Consider the following 24,114-nt stretch of genomic DNA (forward strand, 5'->3'; position numbering starts at 1 on the left):
ATATAGGTCAAAATTTTTCTTTATTAAAATAAATTACAGCATCTTTATGAATTCCAGTGACCTAAGATGAGTAGGCAAATGCAGTAACAGGAGGTAGAAGGCAGTATAGCCAGTAGACACGCTATTCAAATCTGGGCTTTTTTTTTTTTTTTTTTTTTTTTTTTTTTTTTTTTTTTTTTTTTTTTTTTTGAGACGGAGCCTCCCTCTGTGATCCAGGCTGGAGTGCAGTGACGTGATCTTGGCTCACTGCAAGCTCCGCCTCCCAGGTTCACGCCATTCTCCTGCCTCAGCCTCCGGAGTAGCTGGGACTACAGGTGCCCGCCACCACGCCCCACTAATTTTTTGTATTTTCAATAAAGACGGGATTTCACCGTGTTAGTCAGGATGGTCTCAATCTCCTGACCTCGTGATCCACCCGCCTCAGACTCCCAAAGTGCTGGGATTACAGGCGTGAGCCACCACGACTGGCCAAATCTGGCCATTTTTATGAAGGAAGAAAAAAACAGAGGTTACAAGAGCAAGGAAATGCAAAGAGGATGCCTACCCCACCTTCTTCTGGGACAGGATTATTAAGAAAATGAGAGGGACCACAGATACCATTTCAGAGACTTAAAGGGGAAGAGGAATGGAACGCTCAGAGAATACAATGTGTTTAGCACATAAGGAATTTTGCCCATGGCATTCTCCAAGGCTTATTGCTGTCTTTTCTTTTTTCCACAATGCTCCATTTTCATCTTTCTTAAAACAAACATGATTGTAATGCTTTTCTAGCCTTAAGCTAGAAGAGGAATGTGCTCTAGGTTCCCTACAAAGTTCTCTCTTGCTCCCTCCTGCCTGTCCCCCATCAACACTCTTCACTTCTATAGTCCATTTTCAGTGGTCACATAAGTGAACCTGGACTTATTAACTACACGGTCCCAGTTTTGTTTGTACTGATTCTCTCTGGTATCCAACTTTCTCATTTATAGAATAGAGTAGTTCAATTCAGAGGTTTTTTTTTTTTTTTTTTTTTTTTTTACCTGGGAAACTACAACCACTTGAGGAATTAAGCAGAAAAGAAACATTCTTCATAATGTGAGAATCCTCTAGGTATTTCAGGACACTTAGGATAAGTGACCTTGCCCATTAATTTCTAGCTGTATCCTCCAGTCCTTGACACAACCAAAAGTATGGCCACATACTTTCCAAATGCCTCATATTCTAGGGTTGATAGATATAATACGGGTTACTCAGTTAAATTTGAATTTTCCATAAACCATAAAGTTTTCAGTAAAAGTATGTCCAAAATATTGTATGGGCACCCTCTGTTTTTATTACTCTAGTTGGTAACCCTACATATGGGGAACCCTCCTGCATACATCATAGACTATGTGAAAAAGGCCCCTTAGAGTTGTGCAGTGTCCAACCTACACTACTAAATGTGGCAACACTGTTTGGAGGTCAATACCGTGGAGAACACTGGTGTAGGTTATTAATGAGAGCAACCGTAGCACTGATATTTCTATAGATCTTCAGACTATCTATTGGTAGTGCAATATGCTAAAAAGCTGTGGGATGCATATATATAAGCAAAGTCAAGTCTGAGAAAATTTAAAAGTTGATCATTTTGAGATCCGGTAATATTACTTTTTGTACCTTCTTTATCTCTTTTATTGATTTATCCCTCTCTTGACTCTGGATCTTGTTTGTTTATTCCCAGGAGAGAAAATAACCTTGTTACAATAAGAAGTTAGTATTTAGTCAACCACACCCAGAATTATAAATGAGGACTTGAAGGATATGACAGTGCAAACACAAGGGAATAATTAGCTAATAGTGACATTTCAGACACTAATTGGAAAGATTTCTTGCCTACTATTGAAGTTTAATAACCATTGGATGAAGAGGTCAAAATGTCACCAAAGAAGAGTAATTGACTAGTTGTCAAAAGGCCAAAGAGGGTCAAATTTCCTTAAACAGATTCTGCAGTCTGAGGTTTGATTTTATGCTTTCAAAATAAAAAATCTTGACTCGGTCATTTCCTTGAATATGAGTCCATTTCTTAAAAGTAGACTTCTATTAAACAAGTTCACAAGAGATCAATTCACAGATGAAAACTGGCAACTGACTAATTTACAATGATACATAGTAGAAAATTGGTGACTAATTTACAATGATGCATAAACTGCTATGCAGATAAGAATATCTGCATTTGAAACTGATGCATTCTACATTTGAAGACAGACATCAGTTTGTTTCTGTTAACTAGTATTTATTGAAATAAACACTATTTTATTGAAGAGAAGCATAAGTGAATAAGTCACAGTCTCTGCACTTGTATTTTACTAAGATTAACAAGAATAGAGAGAAGAGAACATGACAAACCCTTGGCAAATGGGTGGATAGGGGCAGAAAAGAAAGAGAAAGGAGAATGTAGGAAGACAAAAAGGTGACAGACCATGACACATTTGAGAAAGTAAACATAATTCAGCAAAGGTAAGCTTGAAGCACCAGATGAGAAAGGGTGAGAGAAGAACATAGGGAAACAAGCAAGATCCCACTCAAGACCAGTCTTACAAGCTTTGTTCAGCAGTTGGTCTGTTTCTTAAGAGTAATGCAGAATCACTACAAGTTTGAAGCAGTTAATGATTAGATTTTCATTTTGAAAGATCTGTTGAGCAATTGTGTAGAGAATGGATTGGATTAAATGGTAGCAAGATCAGTATTAAGGACCCAAGACAAGCATCAAGGCTATAACATAGATGAGAATTGATGATGTTGGAACTAGATGATATTAGTATACCTGGAAGGAGAAGATGGATAGGTGAGATATTTAGCAGGTACAATCCACAGAGTTTAGCAATTAATTTCAGGTATGGGGTGAGGAGAACAGAGAATCCAAGTAGGTACACTCTATTTTGAGCACGGACATAAGAGAAGAAGCAAATTGAGGTGAAGGAAAGGAAAAAGTATTTAGTGGCATACTTTTGTGGTTTGATTTGTCCTTAGAAGAGTCAAGTGAACCAATAAAAAGATATTTTGAGATAGAGGGCTTAGGTTTAGGAGACAAATCTGGAATAAATGTTTAGATTTATGCATCGTTATAGATGTCACCAAAGATCATAATATCACCCAGAAAGGATACATTAGAGTAATAAAAGAGATGAGCCTAGAAGTTAGAAACACTTAAACTTAAATCATAAGCAAAAGGAAAAGGAGTCCACAAAAAAGTCTCAGAAGTGATGGCAAGACTAAGGGAAGACAGTCACTTGGGAGAACATGTAATATAAAAGCAAAGCAAAGATGGAATTCACTAAAAATGGAATAGCTATATCGTGACAAAGGAAATTCCGATTGGTTTTGTAATATATGTTTGTATTTTTTTTAAGAGAGGGGTTGTGAGAGAAGATAATTAGAGCATTTTTCAGAGGACATTTAGTAGCAGAAACCTGAATGTAGTTGATCATAAAGTGAGTAGAAATTGAAGAAGTAGAAACAGTGTGAGTGCAGACAACTCTTCCCATAGGTTTATTTGCATCAGGGAAGAGAAAAATAACACACAATTTGCAAGGGGCATTAATGACAAAATTTGATTTATGTGTGAGTATACTTTGGGTGGTTTGACTCACCTGTTTGTTGGTTTTTAAAATGGACAGAATTGACCATATTTTATGTTAATGAGGAAAAAGGGAAGAAGGGTGAAGTGGCTAAAATATAGATGGGAATCTTCTACAAGGTTCCTGAGGAGGAACTAATAGAATCCAAGACACAGATAAAGGGCTCAGCATTAGATGGTTTGCCAGGACTGCCATAACAAACTACTAAAAATTGGATGGCTTAAACAACAGGATATTATTGTTTCACAGTTCTGGAAGCTAAAAGTCTGAAATAAAGATGTCTGCAGGGTTGGTTCCTTCTGATGGCTATGAGGAAAGAATCTATTCCAGGTCTCTCTCCTTGGCTTGTAGATGGCTTCTTCCTATGTCTCTTCACCTTGTCTTCCTTCTATGAGTGTGCCCAAATTTCCTCTTTTTATAAAGACACCAGTCAATTGGAGTAGGGGCCTACTCTACTCCAGTATTACCCCATCCTAACTTAACTCATTACATCAACAATGACCTTATTTCCAAATAAGATCATGTCCTGGAGTACCGGGTATGAGAACTTTAAGATATGAATTTGGGAGGGGGAAATAATTTAACTATAACAGATGGAAAGACGTATTTTTTTTTCCCATTATAAGAGGATGGAAAGCTGTGTGTCTGTAGATTTTATGGCAGGAAGTGTAGGAACCTCTATCTGCCTTTTATTTTCTTTGAAGTAGAGATAGTCGTTAGCAGAGAAGGAGTCAGAGTTGGAAGTTAAAGTCTCCTGGGGAAGAGTAGAAACAGTCATTGGACAGAGTGAGAGAAAAGAACAGGGAGGCTGTAAGGCAGCTTTGACAGCTACTATGGTATCAGCCTATGAAAGGTAGTCCAAGGAAATAATCAATTATTCTTTGGTGCCCTTTAGATAATAATATAAGATCTCATGGAGAGGGCTACTTTTGGCCATATAGTAGCTTACAACAAAATGTGTGCCAGTTTTACTAAGGAAAAGCTATTCCCAGCCTTCCCAGTTAGCCATTCATTTGGAGATCAGGTTAAATGTCAATTTGTTTGTGATTATCCCTATTTAAAAGAGAAACATGCTTCTCTGTACATAGTAAAATTATATATAACTAGAATTTTTATTAAAGTAATAATCTGTTTTCTCCACTTAATTGTGTTCTAAAGAGAGAGAACACCTTATGCATCTTTCTGTCTTGAAATATCCCCTGACATTCCTTAGTGCTCTGAGTGTAGTCAGTACTCAGCGAGTATTCCTAGAATTGAACCTTGAGTAGTAATTATTACTCACTAAGAGAGCATCTGTGTCCCACTCAGAGTAATTTTTCTCAGAAAGGCCATCCAAGGATACACCTTGTTTTCAAAAATTGAGATGTGAAATGCATGCATATTTGTAAAATTCAAGAATGTGGACATTTATGATGAGGTCCAAGAGCAGAGCACACTTGAACCTCTTGAAGAAATAGAAAGTAATCTGATCTCCAATCACACAAAAGTTTAGTTTAACTTAATGGTAAAATGATAGCGTTGACCTAATAAACCTTTCTAATATACTTTCTATTTGTGGAATCTACAACAGGTATCTATTTTAAAATGATATACATGGCAATTGTATGTAATAATGAATAGGAGTAACAAATATAAGAAATGAAGAAATATTATGTTTCATTTTGTTTTTCAGAGTGATTGTGTACTTAGCTTTTTCCTCTCTGAGGCTGTGCAACAAACAGTTGAAGAATCATCACTTGTGTACCTAGGTAAGTAAATTTGTCATTATATTATGTGCAGTGATTTTCAGTATAATTGGACAAAAAGATATCACAACTTTTTTTTTTCAATTTTTAAATTAAAATCTCTTTTTAAGAGTAAGCCTTCAACACTCTTTTATAACCATTTCCATAGCATAAACTTTAATAATCCAGATTTTGAAAAAATAAAACATGAGGTTGTAGAATTCTCATAAAAAATTGTAGAATTCTAGAGGTGTGGGGCTTTGATGAAAGGTTGACTCTGTTCTGTCACTAAAGTCTCTTAAGAAAATTGTTTCTCTGTGTTTCAAGAAATTAAATTGCAGACTACTGTCAAATCTTTTTTATTTTGATTATAATATTATTTCTTTGAAAGGTATTTTGAAATACATTTGCACACATTAAAAATTTAGCATTATTAGTGCAAAAACTAAAATAGTTGAGAACTTTTTTTTACTTTCTTACATCATAGAATATTCAAGATTTGTTTCAGCGGTGATGAGTGACAAAAGATTTGATTCTCAATACATTTAGATTATAGGCTGTGTATTAAATATAATATATTATCTTAAAACAACAGAACTCATATTTCCTAGCACAATATGCAAACTATTACAACAAGCAAGGATTAGCAGAAAGTTATTCCTTCTTGTGCTAATCAAATTATTTTCTTTTTCACGTTTTTGAATTCTTAATTCTTTTGTCACAGAACATTAGCTGGTTCTAAGCAAGAAGCACAATACTTATTTGAAGCACTATTCCTGTCTGTTGAAAATAAGTGTATGTTGTTAAATGGTGAAATCATTTGAGTATTTTAAAATGTTGGTTTACCTAGGAAAACATTAAGCAAAAAACTCAGATTTCACCATTTTACTACCTCTGCCAGTTAATTAAGAGGGCGGATTCCAGATACCTGTGTATCTAGGCACATGACTTAGAAAAATAATAGCGATATTTAACTCTAAATCTGGGAGATACTAATACTCTTTGCCTTTACTCACTAACTAAACATGCCTTGGGAGAACAATTGAGGAATTTAAGGAATTTATCTTGTTCAAATGCCAATTCAATCATCTCTCTTCTCTACTTAAACCTTCTCTTTGGCTTCTGATTGCCCTTAGGCAAGGCCAGCTGTATCCACTTGTGACCTGCACGGTCACACAGGGCAGGGTGCTGAGAAAGTTCTTGCACTTGGTTTAATACTCTGCTGCTACTGTCTTGAAATTCTTAATAAGTTTTGAAAAAGCATCCCCACATTTTTATTTTGCACTAGGCCCCACCAATTATGTAGCTGGTCTTGGCCTTTGGATAAACATCAAAACTCTCATCATGGCATTCCAGCAGAATATGGTCTTTGCTATACACTCCTAGAATGTTACTTCTTCAAAACACTTTTTGCCGTGATAATTCTCGCTTGTGTGTTTATTTGTAGACTAGAAATCCACTGGGGATAATCCATGTCCATATGGTTCGCCATTGTATCCCTGGGGTCATGTACAGTGTCTGGGCTACTATAGTTGTTCAATAAATAATTACTGAATAAACGATTGATGACAAAAAGAACAATTATGGAGGACACCTTGATATTCTCTATCAAGGTAGCGTGGCATTTGTAAAATAATTTTTGATTTTGGTTTTTCCTCCCTTGTCCTTATCAAAATGATGCTATTCCTCCCAAACTGATTACTTCATGTGTAAATGTCCTGGCACAAGAAATTCAAAGCCTCCCAACCGCTAAAATTATCTTAACGTTATCACTTGGAATAAAAAAATCTACAAATTATTACACTAAATATTATGGATACCAGACTCAACAAAGCAGTAACCAAAAAAGTTGCTGGATTTTATTTTAAGTGTGACATGATCCTATATATTCTCCGAAAATTAATATAGCCCACATACCAAATAATACCTCCACAAAAAATAAAATAAAATTATCTACTCACATCTACTACATAGCTTTGACACACAGAAGATAGATATTTGTCAAGGTATGGAAACAATAACATAGGTAATGGAGTAGAACATGATCAAACCCAGCAATTGTCAGGGTTAAGAGGATGAGTTAATGAGCATGATTAAGCACCATTAATAATTACAAATGATTGCAAACAGAAGCTTTCAATCATTACCTCATATCACTACCTCCCATTTGAGATGTTAATTTAAAAGAGAACTTGAGGCCATGCCGTTTACATGGAAGGGTCTCACTAGTTAATGGTTTAGCTACTTGCTCTGGCAGAGCCCAGATCAATTATCCATGGGTTGAAGTACGGTACTCAGGTTTTCAATTAAAATGTTAATGATGTGAAAGGCCAAGCAGTGTAAGAATAGAACTATTTAAAAACAAATATTTGTGTTAAGTTGTTTCTGAAACATTCAGTTGAAAGCTTTGAAATAGTAGCCATTTTGCTATGTTGTATGACCTCATGTTTTTAATTAGAACAATATTTTAGACTTTTTGCATGTCTCTGATCTGGGAAGGAAAAGATTAAAAAATGATGAGTTAGAGGGCTTTCTCTAATTACCTCATCTCTAACATCCGGGCGTGAAGGATATAACTAAAATCTAAGAAATCAAGCAATAAAAAAATCTATATCTGTGTTAGGGAAACACCAAAAAACCAAGAAAAATCACAACATTGAACATAATTGGGTGATAGATGAAATAGAGTGAGAAAGATTGTGCACACTAATTTCACCTTTATCTTTACTCACTTAGGAAACAAGTATTGTCAAAAGAAATAAAAAGTCTAACGCTATTTTAAAAAGTCTAACGCTATTAAATAACGCTATTAAATAAAAAAGTCTAACTGCTAAAACAAACGTAGCAACTTTCTTAGGTATCATAAATACGTGAAAATAAAAGCAAATTACTTAGCAAAAGACTTCCTTTAAAAATCATAAAAATAATAATATAAAGCATTAAGACAAACCTAAGAGAAAACTAATCTATTATATTAATAAGTATAAATGGGCTTAACTCATCTATTAAGGAAGTTCTTTTTCAAACTGTAATAAAAATGCAAATTATAACTCTCTGTGAAAACACACCTAAAACAAAGTGATTGTAAAAGGTTGAAAATTAAAATATAGCCATGGGTATATTAGGCAAAGCAGAGAAAATTCAATCAGAGGTCACAATCTTGATGAAGAAAAGGAGGAATTTAGGCTAAAAAGCATTGAATTAAATAAGAGAATTTTATAATGAGTACAATTCTCAATAAAGATAGGCACAGTTATGACTACATAGCAAATGATATGACAGCCACATATATAAAGCAGAAATTATTGAACACACAAGAAGAAACACACAAAAACACACTAGTAGTAGGATACTCTAATTCACGTCTTGATTTATGAAAGCCCAAATGGAAAAAACTAAGTAGATTTATAGAAAAATAAAGTAGTTAATAAGTCAAATTTTTTATCCTGAAAAAAATGTATCTTCTCTTCAAATGCCTATGAAAGTTTATAAAATAGATGATATATTTGACTACAGAAAAGCTCAATAAAGTCCAAAAAGTAAAAATAATGTAGTTGAAATTCTTTAATCATTTTATCACTTTAACGAAGTGAAAATGTAATGGAAATTTTCAGAAAACTAGAAGACATTTAGGTTTGGGAATTTTAAAAAAAATCTTTTGAACAACTGGTAGATCAAAAGGATTACAAAAAAAATTTGCTAAATTTCTAAAGACTAGTGATAGGGAAATACTACATCTCAGAAACCATGAAAGATAAAACTATGCTCAGAGGAAAATTGGAATAAGAGTTACAAACCAAACGAAACAAACAAAAAAAGGATAAAGATAAAAGTAGATTTCAATTAGTTAGAACAAAGAAAAGAGTGGAACAAATTAGAAGTAAAAAGTAAACAATAAAATAAATAAGTCACTATCTAACCTAATCAAAAATGGGGAGTAATACAAGTACACAAATATTAAAACAAAAGGAAATGCAAGAATTAACCATAGAAAGATGAAATTAAACAATAGTAACAGACTACCTGTTCAATTCCAGAAAATAAATTTGTAAATCCGTCTGAAATTGATAATTTCCTAGGAAAACAAAATATACTTGGCCCAGAGAAGATGATTCTAACAAGATTAAGTTTGATCAAATAAATAAATATAATGCTTCAAAATGCAAGCAAAACTTTTATAGTTTTAAAAAAGTACCAAGTTCAGATGATTTCCAGAGGAATTCTAACAAACTCTTTAAAAGCAGATAATTTCACTGTTACTTAAACACTTCCAGAGCAGAGAAAAAGAAAGAAAATTTTCCATATTACTTTTATGATGCACAAAAAGTATTTATACCAGTAGCTTCTAGGATTACAAGGGTGGCAAATAAGAAATCACAGATCAATCTCACTTATGAATATCAATGAAAAATTCTAAATACAGTATTAGCCAAAATAATCCTATCAGCACACTAAAGGAATATAATTCACCATGACAGAAATGCAAGAACAGTTCAATATTAGTACTATACATAATATATAATACATATTATCATATTGATGTATTTAAGGATAAAAATCACATGGTCACCTCTATAGACCCTGAAAAGGCATTTGATAAAATTGAGTAAGCTTTCTTAATAAAACAACCAATAAAATAAAAATTAAAAAAATAAAATCCTGTCATTTGTGGTAACTTGGATGGAACCGGAGGACATTATGTTAAGTGAAATAAGCCAGGAGCAGAAAGTTAAACACCATATATTTTCACTCATATGTGGAAGCTTAAAAACACTGATCTCAAAGGAGTAAAAAGTAGAACAGAGGATACTAGAGGATGAGAAGGGTGGGGGTAAAGGAGAGATGGAGAGAGATTTTTTTTTTAAAGAATACAAAATTACAGCTAGATAGGTGGAATAAGATCTAGTGTTCTACACCACGTAGGATGTAGGGTGACTATAGTTAACGATAATATGTTAACGATGAATCTGTAAATTACTTTGGGCAGTACGGCCATTTTAATGATATTGATACTTCGAGTCTGTGGGCATGGAATTTTTTTTCATTCAAATTACCAATGTCATTTTTCACAGAATTTGAAAAAACTATTCTAAAATTCGTATGGAACAACAACAACAAAAGCCCAAATAGCAAAGCAAAAAGAACAAAGTCAGAGGCATCACATTACCTGACTTTCAACTATACTAGACATTAGAGAGCCGGGCTGAGGGAAATACAGGGGTAGAGGAAGCAGCAGAAAGCCCTGTGAGTTCGCTGGGTCCCCAAGCAGCCATTCCTGCCTGGTACCACAGGGATCTATCAGTGGGGTGGCCAGAGGAGGGGGTAAAACTGCACAGGGAGAAAGAATTCTCTAGCTGAACTTTGTAACAATTTGAATGGGGCTAGAAGCCTCCTGGCCAGAACTCAGGGGAGGGTATGAATCCGGCTTGCAGACTTCACAGGCAGGGGAAGAACTAAAGCCCTTTTCTTTTGCAACAGGGAGGTGGAAAACTTTGGGCAAGTTTTCAAGCGTGATTCACCTCACTCGAGGCTGTTGTGGGGGACACGGTGGGAGTGAGACTGGCCCTTCAGTTTGTGTGGGAGCTGGGTGAGGCCTGTGACTGCTGGCTTTCCCCCACTTCCCTGGCAACCTGCATGACTTAGCAGAGGCAGCTATAATCCTCCTAGGCACACAACTCCAGTGACCTGGGACCTCACCCCCACTCCCCACAGCAGTCACAGCAAGACCAGTCCAAGGAGAGTCTGAGCTCAGACACACCTAGCCCCGCCCCCACCTGATGGTCCCTGCCTTCCCACCCTTGTAGTGGGCAACAAAGGACATATAATCTTGGGAGTTCTAGGACCCTGCTCACTGCTGGTCCCCCTCCAGGCTACTAGAGCTGATGCTTTCTGGAAAGCACCACCTCCTGGCAGGAGGCCATTGGCACAAGAGCATTAAACCACCAAAGCTAAGGACCCCCACAGAGTCTATTGCACCCTCTGCCACCTCACCAAAACGGATGCTGGTATCCATGGCTGAGAGACCCACAGATGGTACAAATCAAAGGACTCTGTGCAGACAACCCCCAGTACCAGCCCAAAGCCAGGTAGGCTCGCTGGGTGGATGAACCCAGAAGAGAGACAACAATCACCACAGTTGGGCTCACAGGAAGCTACATCCACAGGAAAAGGGGGAGAGTACTACATCAAGGAACACCCCGTGGGACAAAAAAAATCTGAACAACATCCTTCAGCCCTAGACTTTCCCTCTGACAGAGACTACCCAAATGAGAAGGAACCAGAAAACCAACCCTGGTAATATGACAAAACAAGGCTCATTAACACCCACTAAAAATCACACTAGTTCACCAGCAGTGGATCCAAACCAAGAAGAAATCCCTGATTTACCTGAAAAAGTATTCAAGAGGTTAGTTATTAAGCTAATCAGGGAAAGTCCAGAGAAAGGCAAAGGCCAATACAAAGAGATCCAAAATATGTTTCAAGAAGTGAAGGGAAAAATATTCAAGGAAATAGATAGCTTAAAAACATAAAACATTCAGGAAAATTTGGACACACTTTTAGAAATGCAAAATGCTCTGGAAATTCTCAGAAATATAATTGAACAAGTAGAAGAAAGAAATTCAGAGCTTGAAAACAAGGCCTGTGAATTAACTTAGTCTAACAAAGACAAAGAAAAAAAAGTAAGAAAATATGAACAAAGCCTCCAAGAAGTTTGGGATTATGTTAAATGACCAAACCTAAGAATAGTCAGTGTTCCTTAGAAAGAAGACATTTCTAAAAGCTTGGAAAACATATCGGGGGGGATTAATCAAGCAAAACTTCCCCAGCCTTGCTAGAGTCCTAGCCATGCAAATAGAAGAAGCACTAAGAACACCTGGGAATTCCTGGCAAAAAGTTCTTCTCCCACGCACATTGTCGTCAGGTTATCCAAATTAAGACAAAGGAAAGAATGTTAAGACCTGTGAGACAGAAGCACCCGTTAACCTATAAAGGAAAAGCTATCAGATTAACAGCAGATTTCTCAGGAAAAACCCTACAAGCCAGAAAGCATTTGGGCCCTATATTCAGCCTCCTAAAACAAAACAATTATCAGCCAAGAGTTTTATATCCAGTGAAACTAAGCATCATTTATGAAGGAAAGATACAGTCTTTTTCAGACAAACAAATGCTGAGAGAATTCACCATTACCAAACCACTACTACAAGAACTGCTTAACCAAATCTTGAAACAAATCCTGGAAACACATCAAAAAGAATATCTTTAAAGCATACATCACACAGGACCTATAAAACAAAAATGCAAGTTAAAAAGCTAAACAAAGCAAAACAAACAAACAAAAAACAAAAGTAAACAGGCAACAAAGAGCATGATGAATGCAATGGTACCTCACATTTCAATGCCAACATTGAAGGTAAATGGCCTAAATGCTCCACTTAAAAGATACAGAACCACAGAATGCATAAGAACTCACCAACCAACTATCTGCTGCCTTCAGGAGACTCACCTAACACATAAGCACTCATATAAACTTAGAATAAATAAGTAGAAAAAGGCATTTCATGCAAATGTACACCAAAAGTGAACAGGTATAGCTATTCTTATATCAGACAAAACAAACTTTAAAGCAACAGCAGTTAAAAGAAACAAAGAGGGACAGTATATAATGGTAAAAGGCATTGTCCAACAGGAAACTATCACAAACCTAAACATATATGCACCTAACACTGGAGCTCCCAAAGTTATAAAACAGTTACTAGTAGACCTAAAAAATGAGATAGACAGCAACACAGTAATAGTAGGGGACTTCAGTACTCCACTGACAGCACTAGACAGGTCATCAAGACAGAAAGTCAACAGAGAAACAATGAATTTTAACTATACCTTGGAGCAAATGGACGTAACAGATATATCTAGAACATTTCATCTAGCAACCACAGAATACACATTCCATTCAACAGTGCATGGAACTTTCTCCAAGATAGACCATATGATAGGGCATAAAATAAGCCTCAATAAATTTAAGAAAATTGAAATTATATCAAACATTCTCTCAAACTATAATGGAGTAAAACTGAAAATCAACTCCAAAAGGAATCTTTAAAACCACACAAATACATGGAAATTAAAAAACCTGTTCCTGAATGAGTATTGAGTAAAAAACGAAACCAAGATGGAAATTTAAAAATTCTTTGAACTGAATGACAATAATGACACAACCTATCAAAACCTCTGGGATACAGTTAAGGCTGTGCTAAGAGGAAAGTTCACAGCCCGCCTACATCAAAAAGTCTGAAAGAGCACAGAGACAATCTAAGGTCACACCTCAAGGAACTAGAGAAACAAGAACAAACCAAACCCAAACCCAGCAGAAGAGAGGAAATAACCAAGATCAGAGCAGAATTAAATGAAATTGAAACAAAAAAAAATACAAAAGAGGAATGAAACAAAAAGCTGGTTCTTTGGAAATATAAATAAAATTGATGGACTATTACCAAGATTAACCAAGAAAAGAAAGAAAATCCAAATAACTTCACAGAGAAATGAAACAGGAGATGTTACAATAGACACCACTGAAAAAAAGATCATTCAAGGGTACTGTTAACACCTATACACACATAAACTAGAAAACCTAGATGACATGGATAAATTCCTGGAAAAATACAACCCTTGTAGCTTAAATCAGGAATAATTAGATACCCTGAACAGAACAATAATAAGCAGTGAGATTAAAATGGTAGTTAATAAATTACTGACAAAAAAGTCCAGGACCAGATGGATTCACAGCAGAATTCTACCAGACATTCAAAGAAGAATTGGTTCCAATCCTTTTGACACTATTCCACAAGACAGAGAAAGAAAGACCCCTCCCTAATTCATTACATGAAGCCAGCATCATGCTAATACCAAAGCCAGGAAAGGACATAACCAAAAAAGGAAACTGCAGACCAATATCCTTGATGAACGTAAATGCTAAAATCCTTAACTAAATACTACCTAACCAAATCCAACAACATATCAAAAAGATAATCCACCATCCATGATCAAGTGGGTTTCATACCAGGGATGCAGGGATGGTTTAATATATGCAAGTCAATAAATGTGGTACACCACATAAACAGAATTAAATATAAAATCACATTACCATTCCAACGGATGCAGAAAAAGTATTCAACAAAATCTAGCATGGCTTTATGTTTAAAACCCTCAGCAGGCCAGGCACGGTGGCTCACGCCTGTAATCCCAGCACTTTGGGAGGCTGAGGCAGATGGATCATGAGGTCAGGAGATTGAGACCATGCTGGCTAACATGGTGAAACTCCATCTCTATTAAAACTACAAAAAAATTAGCTGGACCTGGTGGTGGGTGCCTGTAGTCCCAGCTACTTGGGAAGCTGAGGCAGGAGAATGGTGCGAACCCAGGAAGCGGAGCGTGCAGTAAGCCAAGATTGCACCACTGCACTCCAGCCTGGGCAAAAGAGTGAGACTCTGTCTCAAAAAAAAAAAAAAAAAGAAAAGAAAAGAAAAAAAACCTCAGCAAAATCAGCATTAAGGGACATAATGTAACAAAATCCATCTACGACAAACTCACAGCCAAACTAATACTGAATGGGGAAAAGTTAAAAGCATTTCCTTTGAGAACTGGAACAAGAAAAGGATGCCCACTCTCACCTCTCCTCTTCAACATTGTACTGGAAGTCCTCGCTTCAGCAGTCAGAAAAGTGAAAGAAATAAAGGGCATCCAAATCAGTAAAGAGAAAATCAAATTGTCCCTCTTTGCTGATGGTATGATCGTTTACCTTGAAAACCCTAAAGACTCCTCCAGAAAGCTCCTAGAACTGATAAAAGAATTCAACAAAGTTTCCAGATACAAGATTAGTGTACACAAATCAATAACTCTTCTATACACCAACAGTGACCAAGCAGAGAATCAAATCAAGAACTCAACTTCTTTTACAATAGCTGCAAAAGATAAAAATAAATAAAGTACTTAGGAATATACCTAACAAAGGAGTCGAAAGACCTCTACAAGGAAAACTACAAAGCACTGCTGAAATAAATCATAGATTACACAAACAAATGGAAACACATCCCATGATCATGGGTGCGTAGAATCAATATTGCGAAAATGAGCATACTGCCAAAAGCAATCTACAAATTCAACACAACCCCTATCAAAATACCACCATCATTCCTCACAGAATTAGAAAAACACAATTCTAAAATTCATATGGAACCAAAAAAGAGCCTGCATAGCCAAAGCAAGACTAGGCAAAAAGAACAAATCTGAAGGCATCACACTACCTGATTTCAAACTATACTATAAGGCCGTAGTCACCCAAACAGCATGGTACTGGTATAAAAATAGGCATATAGACCAATGGAACAGAACAGAGAACCCAGAAATAAACCCAAATACTTACAGCCAACTGATCTTTGACAAAGCAAACAAAAACATAAAGTGGGAAAGGACATCCTTTCAACAAATGGTGCTGGGATAATTGGCTAACCACATGTAGGAGATTGAAACTGGATCCTCATCTCTTACCTTATACAAAAATCAACTCAAGATGGATTAAGGACTTAAACTTAAGACCTGAAACTAAATAAAAATTCTAGAAGATAACGTTGGAAAACCCCTTCTAAACATTGGCTTAGGCAACAATTTCATGACCTAGAACCCAAAAGCAAATGTAATAAAAACAAAGATAAATAGCTGGGACCTAATTAAACGAAAGCATCTTTGTACAGTAAAAGGAACAGTCAGCAGAGTAAACAGACAACCCACAGAGTGAGAGAAAATCTTCACAGTCTATACATCTGACAGAGGGCTAATATCCAGAATCTACAATGAACTCAAACAAAATAGTAAGAAAAAAACAAACAATTCTATCAAAAAGTAGGTAAGGTCATGAATAGACAATTCTCAAAAGAAGATATATACAAATGGCCAACAAACACATGAAAAAATGCTCACTGTCCCTAATGATCAGGAAAATGCAAATCAAAACCACAATGCAATACCACCTTACTCCGGCAAGAATGGCCGTAATAAAAAAATCAAAAACCAGTAGATGTTGGCATGGGTGTGGCAATCAGGGAATACTTCTACACTGCTAGTGGGAATGTAAACTAGGGAAATACAGTTGCATACCTATAGTCATCTGATCTTCCATAGAACCAAAAAAACAACAAGGGGGAAAGGACTTCCTGTTCAATAAATGGTTGTTATATACATATATAAAATGCACATTTCATATCGTAAATTTATGTCTATATGTAACATATAATTGATATCTATATATCAATTTTGTATTTGATACTTTGTTGAAATCTCATATTTATGATAGACATATTATCCTCTTAGGTAGGAAAATTCAACATCATAAAGACATATATTTCCAATTAATTTTGAAATGTAATAAAATTTTTAAAAAATATTATCAGGTTTTCTTCCAAGTAGATAGCCTAATTCTACAGCTCATAAACAAAGAAAAGAAAGAAAAAATAGAAAAGCTTAGTAAAAACAGAGCAATGAGTGAAGACAAGGCCCACTAGATATCAAAACATATCATAAAACCTCAATAATTAAAACAGTGCTGTGTCAGTGCATAAATAGATGAATAAATGCAATGTAATAGGATTTTCAAAAATACCTGTATGGCCAAATACAGTCAGGAGTTTAGTATGTGACCAAAACCGTAAGGGAAAATTCAAAAAATGGTGTTGGGATACTATACTTCATACCATATACCAGGATAAGTAACAAATGGAGGAAGTATTTTAAATATAAGTAATGAAATCACACATGTGACAATGAAAACAGAAAGACTCCTTTATAATCTTGAAATGAATTACTGTAGCTGTGACTCCAAAATCCAGAAGCCATAACAGCCCTGCATGCCATAAAGCACCATAGCAAACTCAATAAAATAAAAAGGTAAATGACAAAATGGGTGAAATTTTTGCAATTCATTACAGACAAGGGATTTGTTATCTAACACCTAACTATCATGTAGAATATGATAAGAAAAAGATATACAACCAAATAAAAAATTGAGCAAATAGTATAAAAAGATAACCCACAAAAAAGAAACTACAAATGACTCTTAACCAAGTGAAAGATACTCAACCTCACTCAGATAAATGCAAATTTAAATTACACTGACACCATTTTTTTTCTAATCAGATTGGCAAAACCCCAAAAATTTAATTAACAAGCTTGGTTATAAATCAGCAGGCACTCATACACTGCTGGTAATAATGCAAATTGTTAGAACCTCCATGGAAGGCAGCTGGCAATATTCATCAAAACTACAAATGCTAATACTCTTTGACCTGCAATCCTGATATTGGAAGTTTATCTTGTGATATTTGTGCATAGGTACAGAATGATGCAGGTACAAAATGATTCACACAATATGAAATATTAATAGCTGCAAAACATTGGAAACAATCCACCTACCCATGAATTAGCAACTAGTATTTTCATATAATGGAATACTAAGAACCTATATTTTAAAAAATAAAGATATGTATTACTGATAGGAAAATATCTCCAAGATATATGTGGAGAATGATGAATACACTATGCTTATTAAAAAGAGTGAAATAGAATTACTTATCTATATTTGCAAATATGAAGCAACTCCCCCCAAAAATGTATCCCTCTGGAGAGATACATTGGAAACTAATAAAATAATGATGGGAGAACTGGGTGGATAGATGTTAGGAAGACTTTTTTATGTGTACTTAAAATTTTTTTCATATGAATATATCATCTGAAAACAGTGAAAACTTGAGATACCATTTTCTAATGCCAATGGACATATTTTGCATAATAAGCAATGTATTAGCTGCTGTAGTACCATGCATCAAGCATCTCAACACAATCATCCTTAAAATCAAAAATATTTTAACAGTTCTTGGAGTTACTATAAATGGTTAATCTAAGCATAGTTGAAACCCTCAGACTAACTTGAAGCAGAAGACCAACATATCCTAGCGTCCTCTTGAACTTATTAAGCTATTCACAAATGTCCCTCTTGAGTTCATTTAAGCTGTTTTTCTTATGTTGTCACCTGGCTTATAAACCAGGCACTTATAAACACAGACTTTGGAGCTCACTTAAACCTGTACCATTTATTGTCTCTATGACTTTGGATCAAGTGCCTGAGTTTCCTCAAGTGTAAAATGGAGATAATACAAATTTCATAGATTTGCTATGATGATTGAATGGGTTACTGTACATAAAGCTCTTAGCCTGGCACACAGTCGAAGCTACAGAAATATTAAGCGTCTCTACTCCGACTACAACATTGACTACTGAGTGTCAATTCCTAGTGGTGTGAATTTTCACTGGGTTCTGAGCTCTGGCATGTTTTGATGGATACTTTAGTTACTAATCTTGCACAAGAGGTCGAGGGGGAAATATCTTCAGTCAGTTCAAGTGGCAATTGTACTTTTACTATTTAGGCAGTCAATCACAAATTTATGCTAATTTTCTACCTTTGAATTAAAACTTCTCTGATTAAATACATTGGATGTCTACTTAACAATTCTTCTACTCTGTAATTCAAATATAATGTTCATTGTGCCTCAAAACATCATCAGCATTTTTAGCACCTTTATACCAAACATCTTTTTATTATGAAATGCAATTTACTTCAGTCTTACTCAGAATTAACTCATACTATCTCTAACTCACATCTCCCAGTTATTGTAATCAAGATATTATAAGTGATTTTTATTATATTACCATTTCAATGGTAAAAATCATCCTTTTCAATGTCAGAAATCCATATTATTAACAATAAAATTAATATCACCTCATATAATGTATAAATTACTCAAATAAATGTAGAAAGCTTTGAAAAGTTATATATTTAAAAATTATACTGATCAGGTATAACTGCACTGCTCAGGTATAATTTTCAAATATTAGGGAAGATTAGAAAGTTAGGATTGACTATCTGATGACCATTGACAAATTCTTTGTTATTAATAAATTGGTCTCTAAATTCCCCCAGATAACATACAACCAGAGATTATAAGGGAAATATTAGTAAAACTATAAATTATGTTTAATCCTTGGGCAGTAAACAATAAATTTTTAATTTAAAAAACTAAAATTCTCATTTTAATGATGTTGCGATACAACTCAAAAGAAAAATTAAGGTTACTGTTGTTATTATATAAATGTTTAATGTGCACATTATGGAGTAAGCATTGGCTTATGCCCCTTGGGGATATAGGGGTAAAAAGTAAGCCCTGAGATAGATTGTAATCCCCTAAACAAATTGAGACATATAAAATAATTACAATGTAAATATTCCATGATAAGGGCTGTGCTAGGAGAGTTCAAGGAGAGATGACCACACAAACTATTTTGCATTTTAATTAAGCTTTGAAGAAAGGTAGAAGTTCAATAGACAAAAATGGTTAACAAGATCGTTTTAATTACAAGGAATAATATGAGAAACTACCAGAAAGAAATAGTAGAGCCTGTTTGTAGAACTAAACATATGAATGAAAGTACAGAATAAAAGTGGGAAATAAAACAGTAATGAGAAGTTACAATACAAGGCTGACAAATTTAGACCTTTTTTATAAGCAATGGAAATCTGTGAAAGGCATTTTGATCAAAAAATAATTTTATAAAATTTATTGTCTGAAACTTACATTGGTAATGGTATACAAATAGATTTGGATTCTGTGCAGGGAGTGGGAGGAGTGAGAGAATATCCTAGTAGTTTAGACAAAACGTTTATATGAGTTTGAATTAGGTGCTATGGGATGAGAAAAAAGAGATTAGTACAAATTAACCACTTACTATGTCACAACTTTTGAATTTTATCAGTTAATCATCTCAACCACCCATCTCAAAAAGTAACTATTATTTCCATTTTATATAAAATTGATTAATTTAGTCATGATGACAAAGTCATGAAGAGTAGTGCTGGGCCTTGAACCTCAGGTTCACTGATTTCTAAAGGCCACACTTTTAATCTCTGTGACCTCTAATACTTCAAGCTCATTATAATGAATGCTAAGGAGAAAATTGGAACCAAAAATGACACTGAGGTTTTAAGCTTAAGTTGTTGAGAAAATAATGGTATCAATCAAAACAAAATATGAAATGTTAGAAGAAGAGTTAAAGATTAGACACAAATCCCATCTCTATCTAATCAACTCCACCTCCTGAAGAGCATTAAGATTCTTCAACATTATCTGAAGAATGTTTATTCTACTTATTATTTATTAGTCCTGTTTTAGTTTTTAAATGTTTGATTGCTCCTGTGCTGAGCTCTTTCCAACTGAACTCACTGAAATTCTACTCTTTTATCAGGTGAGAAGTTTCCAGACAAGAAGCCTAAGGTGCAGTTAGTCATATCCTACGAGGATGTGAAGCTGACCATACTAGTGAAACACATGAAAAACATTGTAAGTTTATTATGTATAATAAGAAACAAGTAAGCCTACATTCAGAAGTCACTTACCTCCTTTGGGCAATTAGTGTCAACATTAGTTAGAGGAACGGGTATCTCGGCCAAGTTTAAGTAAGGAACAATGAGCCAATTACAATATTTTTGCCTCAGGATGACTGTGATCCTTGGGGTAAAGACTCTAAAATATTTCACAAGGAAAGTCCTAGAATGAACGTTAAACTTCATTCAAAATGTCAGGAAAAAAACTAGGGAAAAGGCTCTGAAATAACCGGATTAGCTGGAGGATCGAAGGGTAAAAGAAAAAAGGCTGGGTCTCAATAATTTCCAACTATCTCAACATGCTGAACTTGGTGGAGAATTCACTCCATCTCTTTGCATCACGCCAGTACCTTCCCTGAAACCAAGAACTCTTAGGGTTCTCTCCCAAACTCCCATTGTACATTGACTTTATAGCATCATACAGTTATATTGTGATGTAATTCCTTCTGCGTGTTTCTTTCTCCTCAAAAAATAATAGTGTTTTGAGAGCGGAAACCCCATCTTTGTTTCCGTGTCCCCATCCCAGAACCTAAAATAAAATCTGTAGTTAGCCTCCAAAGAAAACTGAAAGTTCCACTCTCTATTACATGCCACTTAAGGATGGCGCAAGTCAGAGGCATTGATGGTAACTGGACCATATCATTAAGAAAGAGAGGAAGCTTTCTGTGTCACAGGTTAAGTGACTAATGACCTGAGTTGGGGTGTAGCAAACATAGAAGGAAAACACTAAACCTCACCAACTATTTTAATCTTCCTTGAGCCTAGACAAAACGGGTTCTCCACATGGTAAAAACTTCCCAGGAGACTATGTCAGATGTGGAGAAAGTCAGTAACACAATTTTTGCTCTCTTCTTTGTGCATATAAATCTCTGAGGATGCCTTTGGAAGATCTAAAAGAGCAAACTCTTCTCCATATGACACGCATCCATATTAAAACAATATTAAAACATATTAAAACCATAAATACTTGTTTGTTGAACAAATAATTGGCATAATTTGAAGAGAATACATTCATTACAAATTCATTATTATTCAGACATCCAAGAATGCTTGTTTGTAAACCTCTGGTGCTCACTATCAGCAATTTTTGTAGTATCTGGGCAAATATTTTAACATTTTCTGCAAATCTTTTACTAATTAAAACAATTATTTTCCATTGTTTTTCACTAGATAATTACTTTAAATGAGAATAGCAGGGTTTTTTTTTTGTTTGTTTGTTTGTTTGTTTGTTTGTTTGTTTGTTTGTTTTTTGAGACGGAGTCTCGCTCTGTCGCCCGGGCGGGAGTGCAGTGACCGGATCTCAGCTCACTGCAAGCTCCGCCTCCCGGGTTTACGCCATTCTCCTGCCTCAGGTTCCTGAGTAGCTGGGACTATAGGCGCCCGCCACCTCGCCGGGCTAGCTTTTTGTATTTTTTAGTAGAGACGGGGTTTCACCATGTTTGCCAGGATGGTCTGGATCTCCTGACCTCGTGATCCACCCGTCTCGGCCTCCCAAAGTGCTGGGATTACAGGCTTGAGCCACCGCGCCCGGCCGAGAATAGCAGTTTTTTAAGAAACCCTTACATTGCAAAATGAAGATTCAGTTCAACATTATTTATGGCTCCATGCATGTTGATGGATTTTAAGCAACTATATAAACATATATGATAAAACAATACAATATTAAGAAGTATTGTTCATCAAATTAACAAAACTTATACATGTATTTCATATATGAAAGTAAGCCTTGAACACAGGCCTCTTAGAAATGATAAATTTATTCCAGTAATGTTATCATTGCTCAAAACATTTTAGAGCATGCCTGATGAAATTGCTTTTAGACTGGGCATGTAAACCAAACAGTAAACTTGGTGATATTACTCAATGGTCACTCCTGATTTTTGATCAAAAGCGATATTAACCAACCTGGTCACCCATTTCATTCACCAGATGAATCACCAAATTACTTTTGACAGTTTTCAAAAATGCATTTTACACTCAGATGAAATTACAGTACCAATGAAGATCTTCAAAATCAATGTGATGCAAGCATGAAGCAGGGATAGGAGGAGTGAATGGGAAAGAGCAAGAGTTTAAGATTGAGAGTTTAAAATTGAGATTAAGTTATAGGTAAATAGAAAATGACCAAATGACCCTAAAAATAGTGGGAAAACACTTAGGGCCATGAGAACCTCTACATTACCAATGCTCTCAAAAAGAGCTATTAATGATGTAGTAATATTTGCTTCAGTCTGCCTTCTCAGTTTACTTACTAGTTCCTCTCTTCTCTCTAATCTCTTAACATTGAAAGGTTTTATTTTAGTGCCCTAAAATTCAATCCTAGACCTCTCCTCTTTTTCTACCTCTAGCCTCATGGCTTTAAACATTACTTACTTGTTTTTCTTTTCCAAATCTACAATTCCAGCTTGGAACTCTCATCTGAAATCCAGAGTTGTATGTACAACTGACTATCAACAACCCTAGTATAAATATAATAGGTGTCTCAGACTCAATATGCACCAAACTTCTCATGACTGCCCCTCTAAACCTACATCATTTGCCACCTTTTTCATCTCAGTAAATAGCACCTTCATTCTCTAGTTACTCAGGTTAAAACCTTAGAGTCATTTTGACTCCTCTCCTTCCCCAAAAGCTACATCCATTTTACCAGCAAATTCTGTTACTCTGATTTCAAAATAAATCCAGAACACATCAACTTTCTCCTCCACTGCTACCATTTTTGGTTCAAGTCACCAGCATCTCTTACTTGAATTACTGCTGCAGTTTCTTAACAGTTGTCTCTGCTTCTGTCCTTCTTTATAATCTCTTTTTAATCTAGCAGCCAGAATGTTCCTTTGAGAATAGAAGTCAGATCCTGTCATTCCTCCCTTCATATCCCTTTGGGGAAGGAGTCTCCTATAACTTGTAACGAAAGTCAAGGTACTTGTTAATGACCTGTGAGACCCTATCAATGTGCTCTCTTGACCTCTTAACCTCATCTCCTACCACAGACTCCCTCAGTCACTCCACGCCAGCCTCAGTGTCTTCTTTGCTGTTCCTTGAATAGGGCAGGCTTGTTGCTGCCCCAGGACTTTCGTATCTGCTACTCCATTTACCTAGAATGCTCTTCACAAGTTCATTGATCAATACTCACCATGGCTCACTCTCACATGTCCTGAATGCTTGTATTTTACTGACACCTTTTCAGTAAAGTCCTATCTGATTCCCAAATGTAAAACTGCAACACTGCTCCCCTTTGTTGTCACTTTCAATATTTCTTTTCTACTTTATTTTCTTTCCTCCCCTGTGCCACTGCTGTAACCCAAGGTGT

At 35.5% G+C, this 24,114-nt stretch overlaps 1 protein-coding gene across 3 annotated transcripts in view; it reads left to right on the forward strand.

Moving 5' to 3' along the window:
• The window catches only part of PIK3C2G (phosphatidylinositol-4-phosphate 3-kinase catalytic subunit type 2 gamma), a 403,430-nt gene that overhangs the window by 339,077 nt on the left and 40,239 nt on the right, over positions 1-24,114 (forward strand). For all 3 annotated transcript variants that reach the window (XM_030939123.1, XM_030939124.1, XM_030939125.1), the window contains 2 exons: positions 5,269-5,344; positions 20,666-20,760. In XM_030939123.1, the coding sequence (XP_030794983.1) occupies positions 5,269-5,344; positions 20,666-20,760 (171 nt within the window). The remainder of the gene's footprint in view (positions 1-5,268; positions 5,345-20,665; positions 20,761-24,114) is intronic.

The sequence above is a fragment of the Rhinopithecus roxellana genome, chromosome 10, assembly GCF_007565055.1.
Source record: "Rhinopithecus roxellana isolate Shanxi Qingling chromosome 10, ASM756505v1, whole genome shotgun sequence".
Taxonomy (NCBI): domain Eukaryota; kingdom Metazoa; phylum Chordata; class Mammalia; order Primates; family Cercopithecidae; genus Rhinopithecus; species Rhinopithecus roxellana.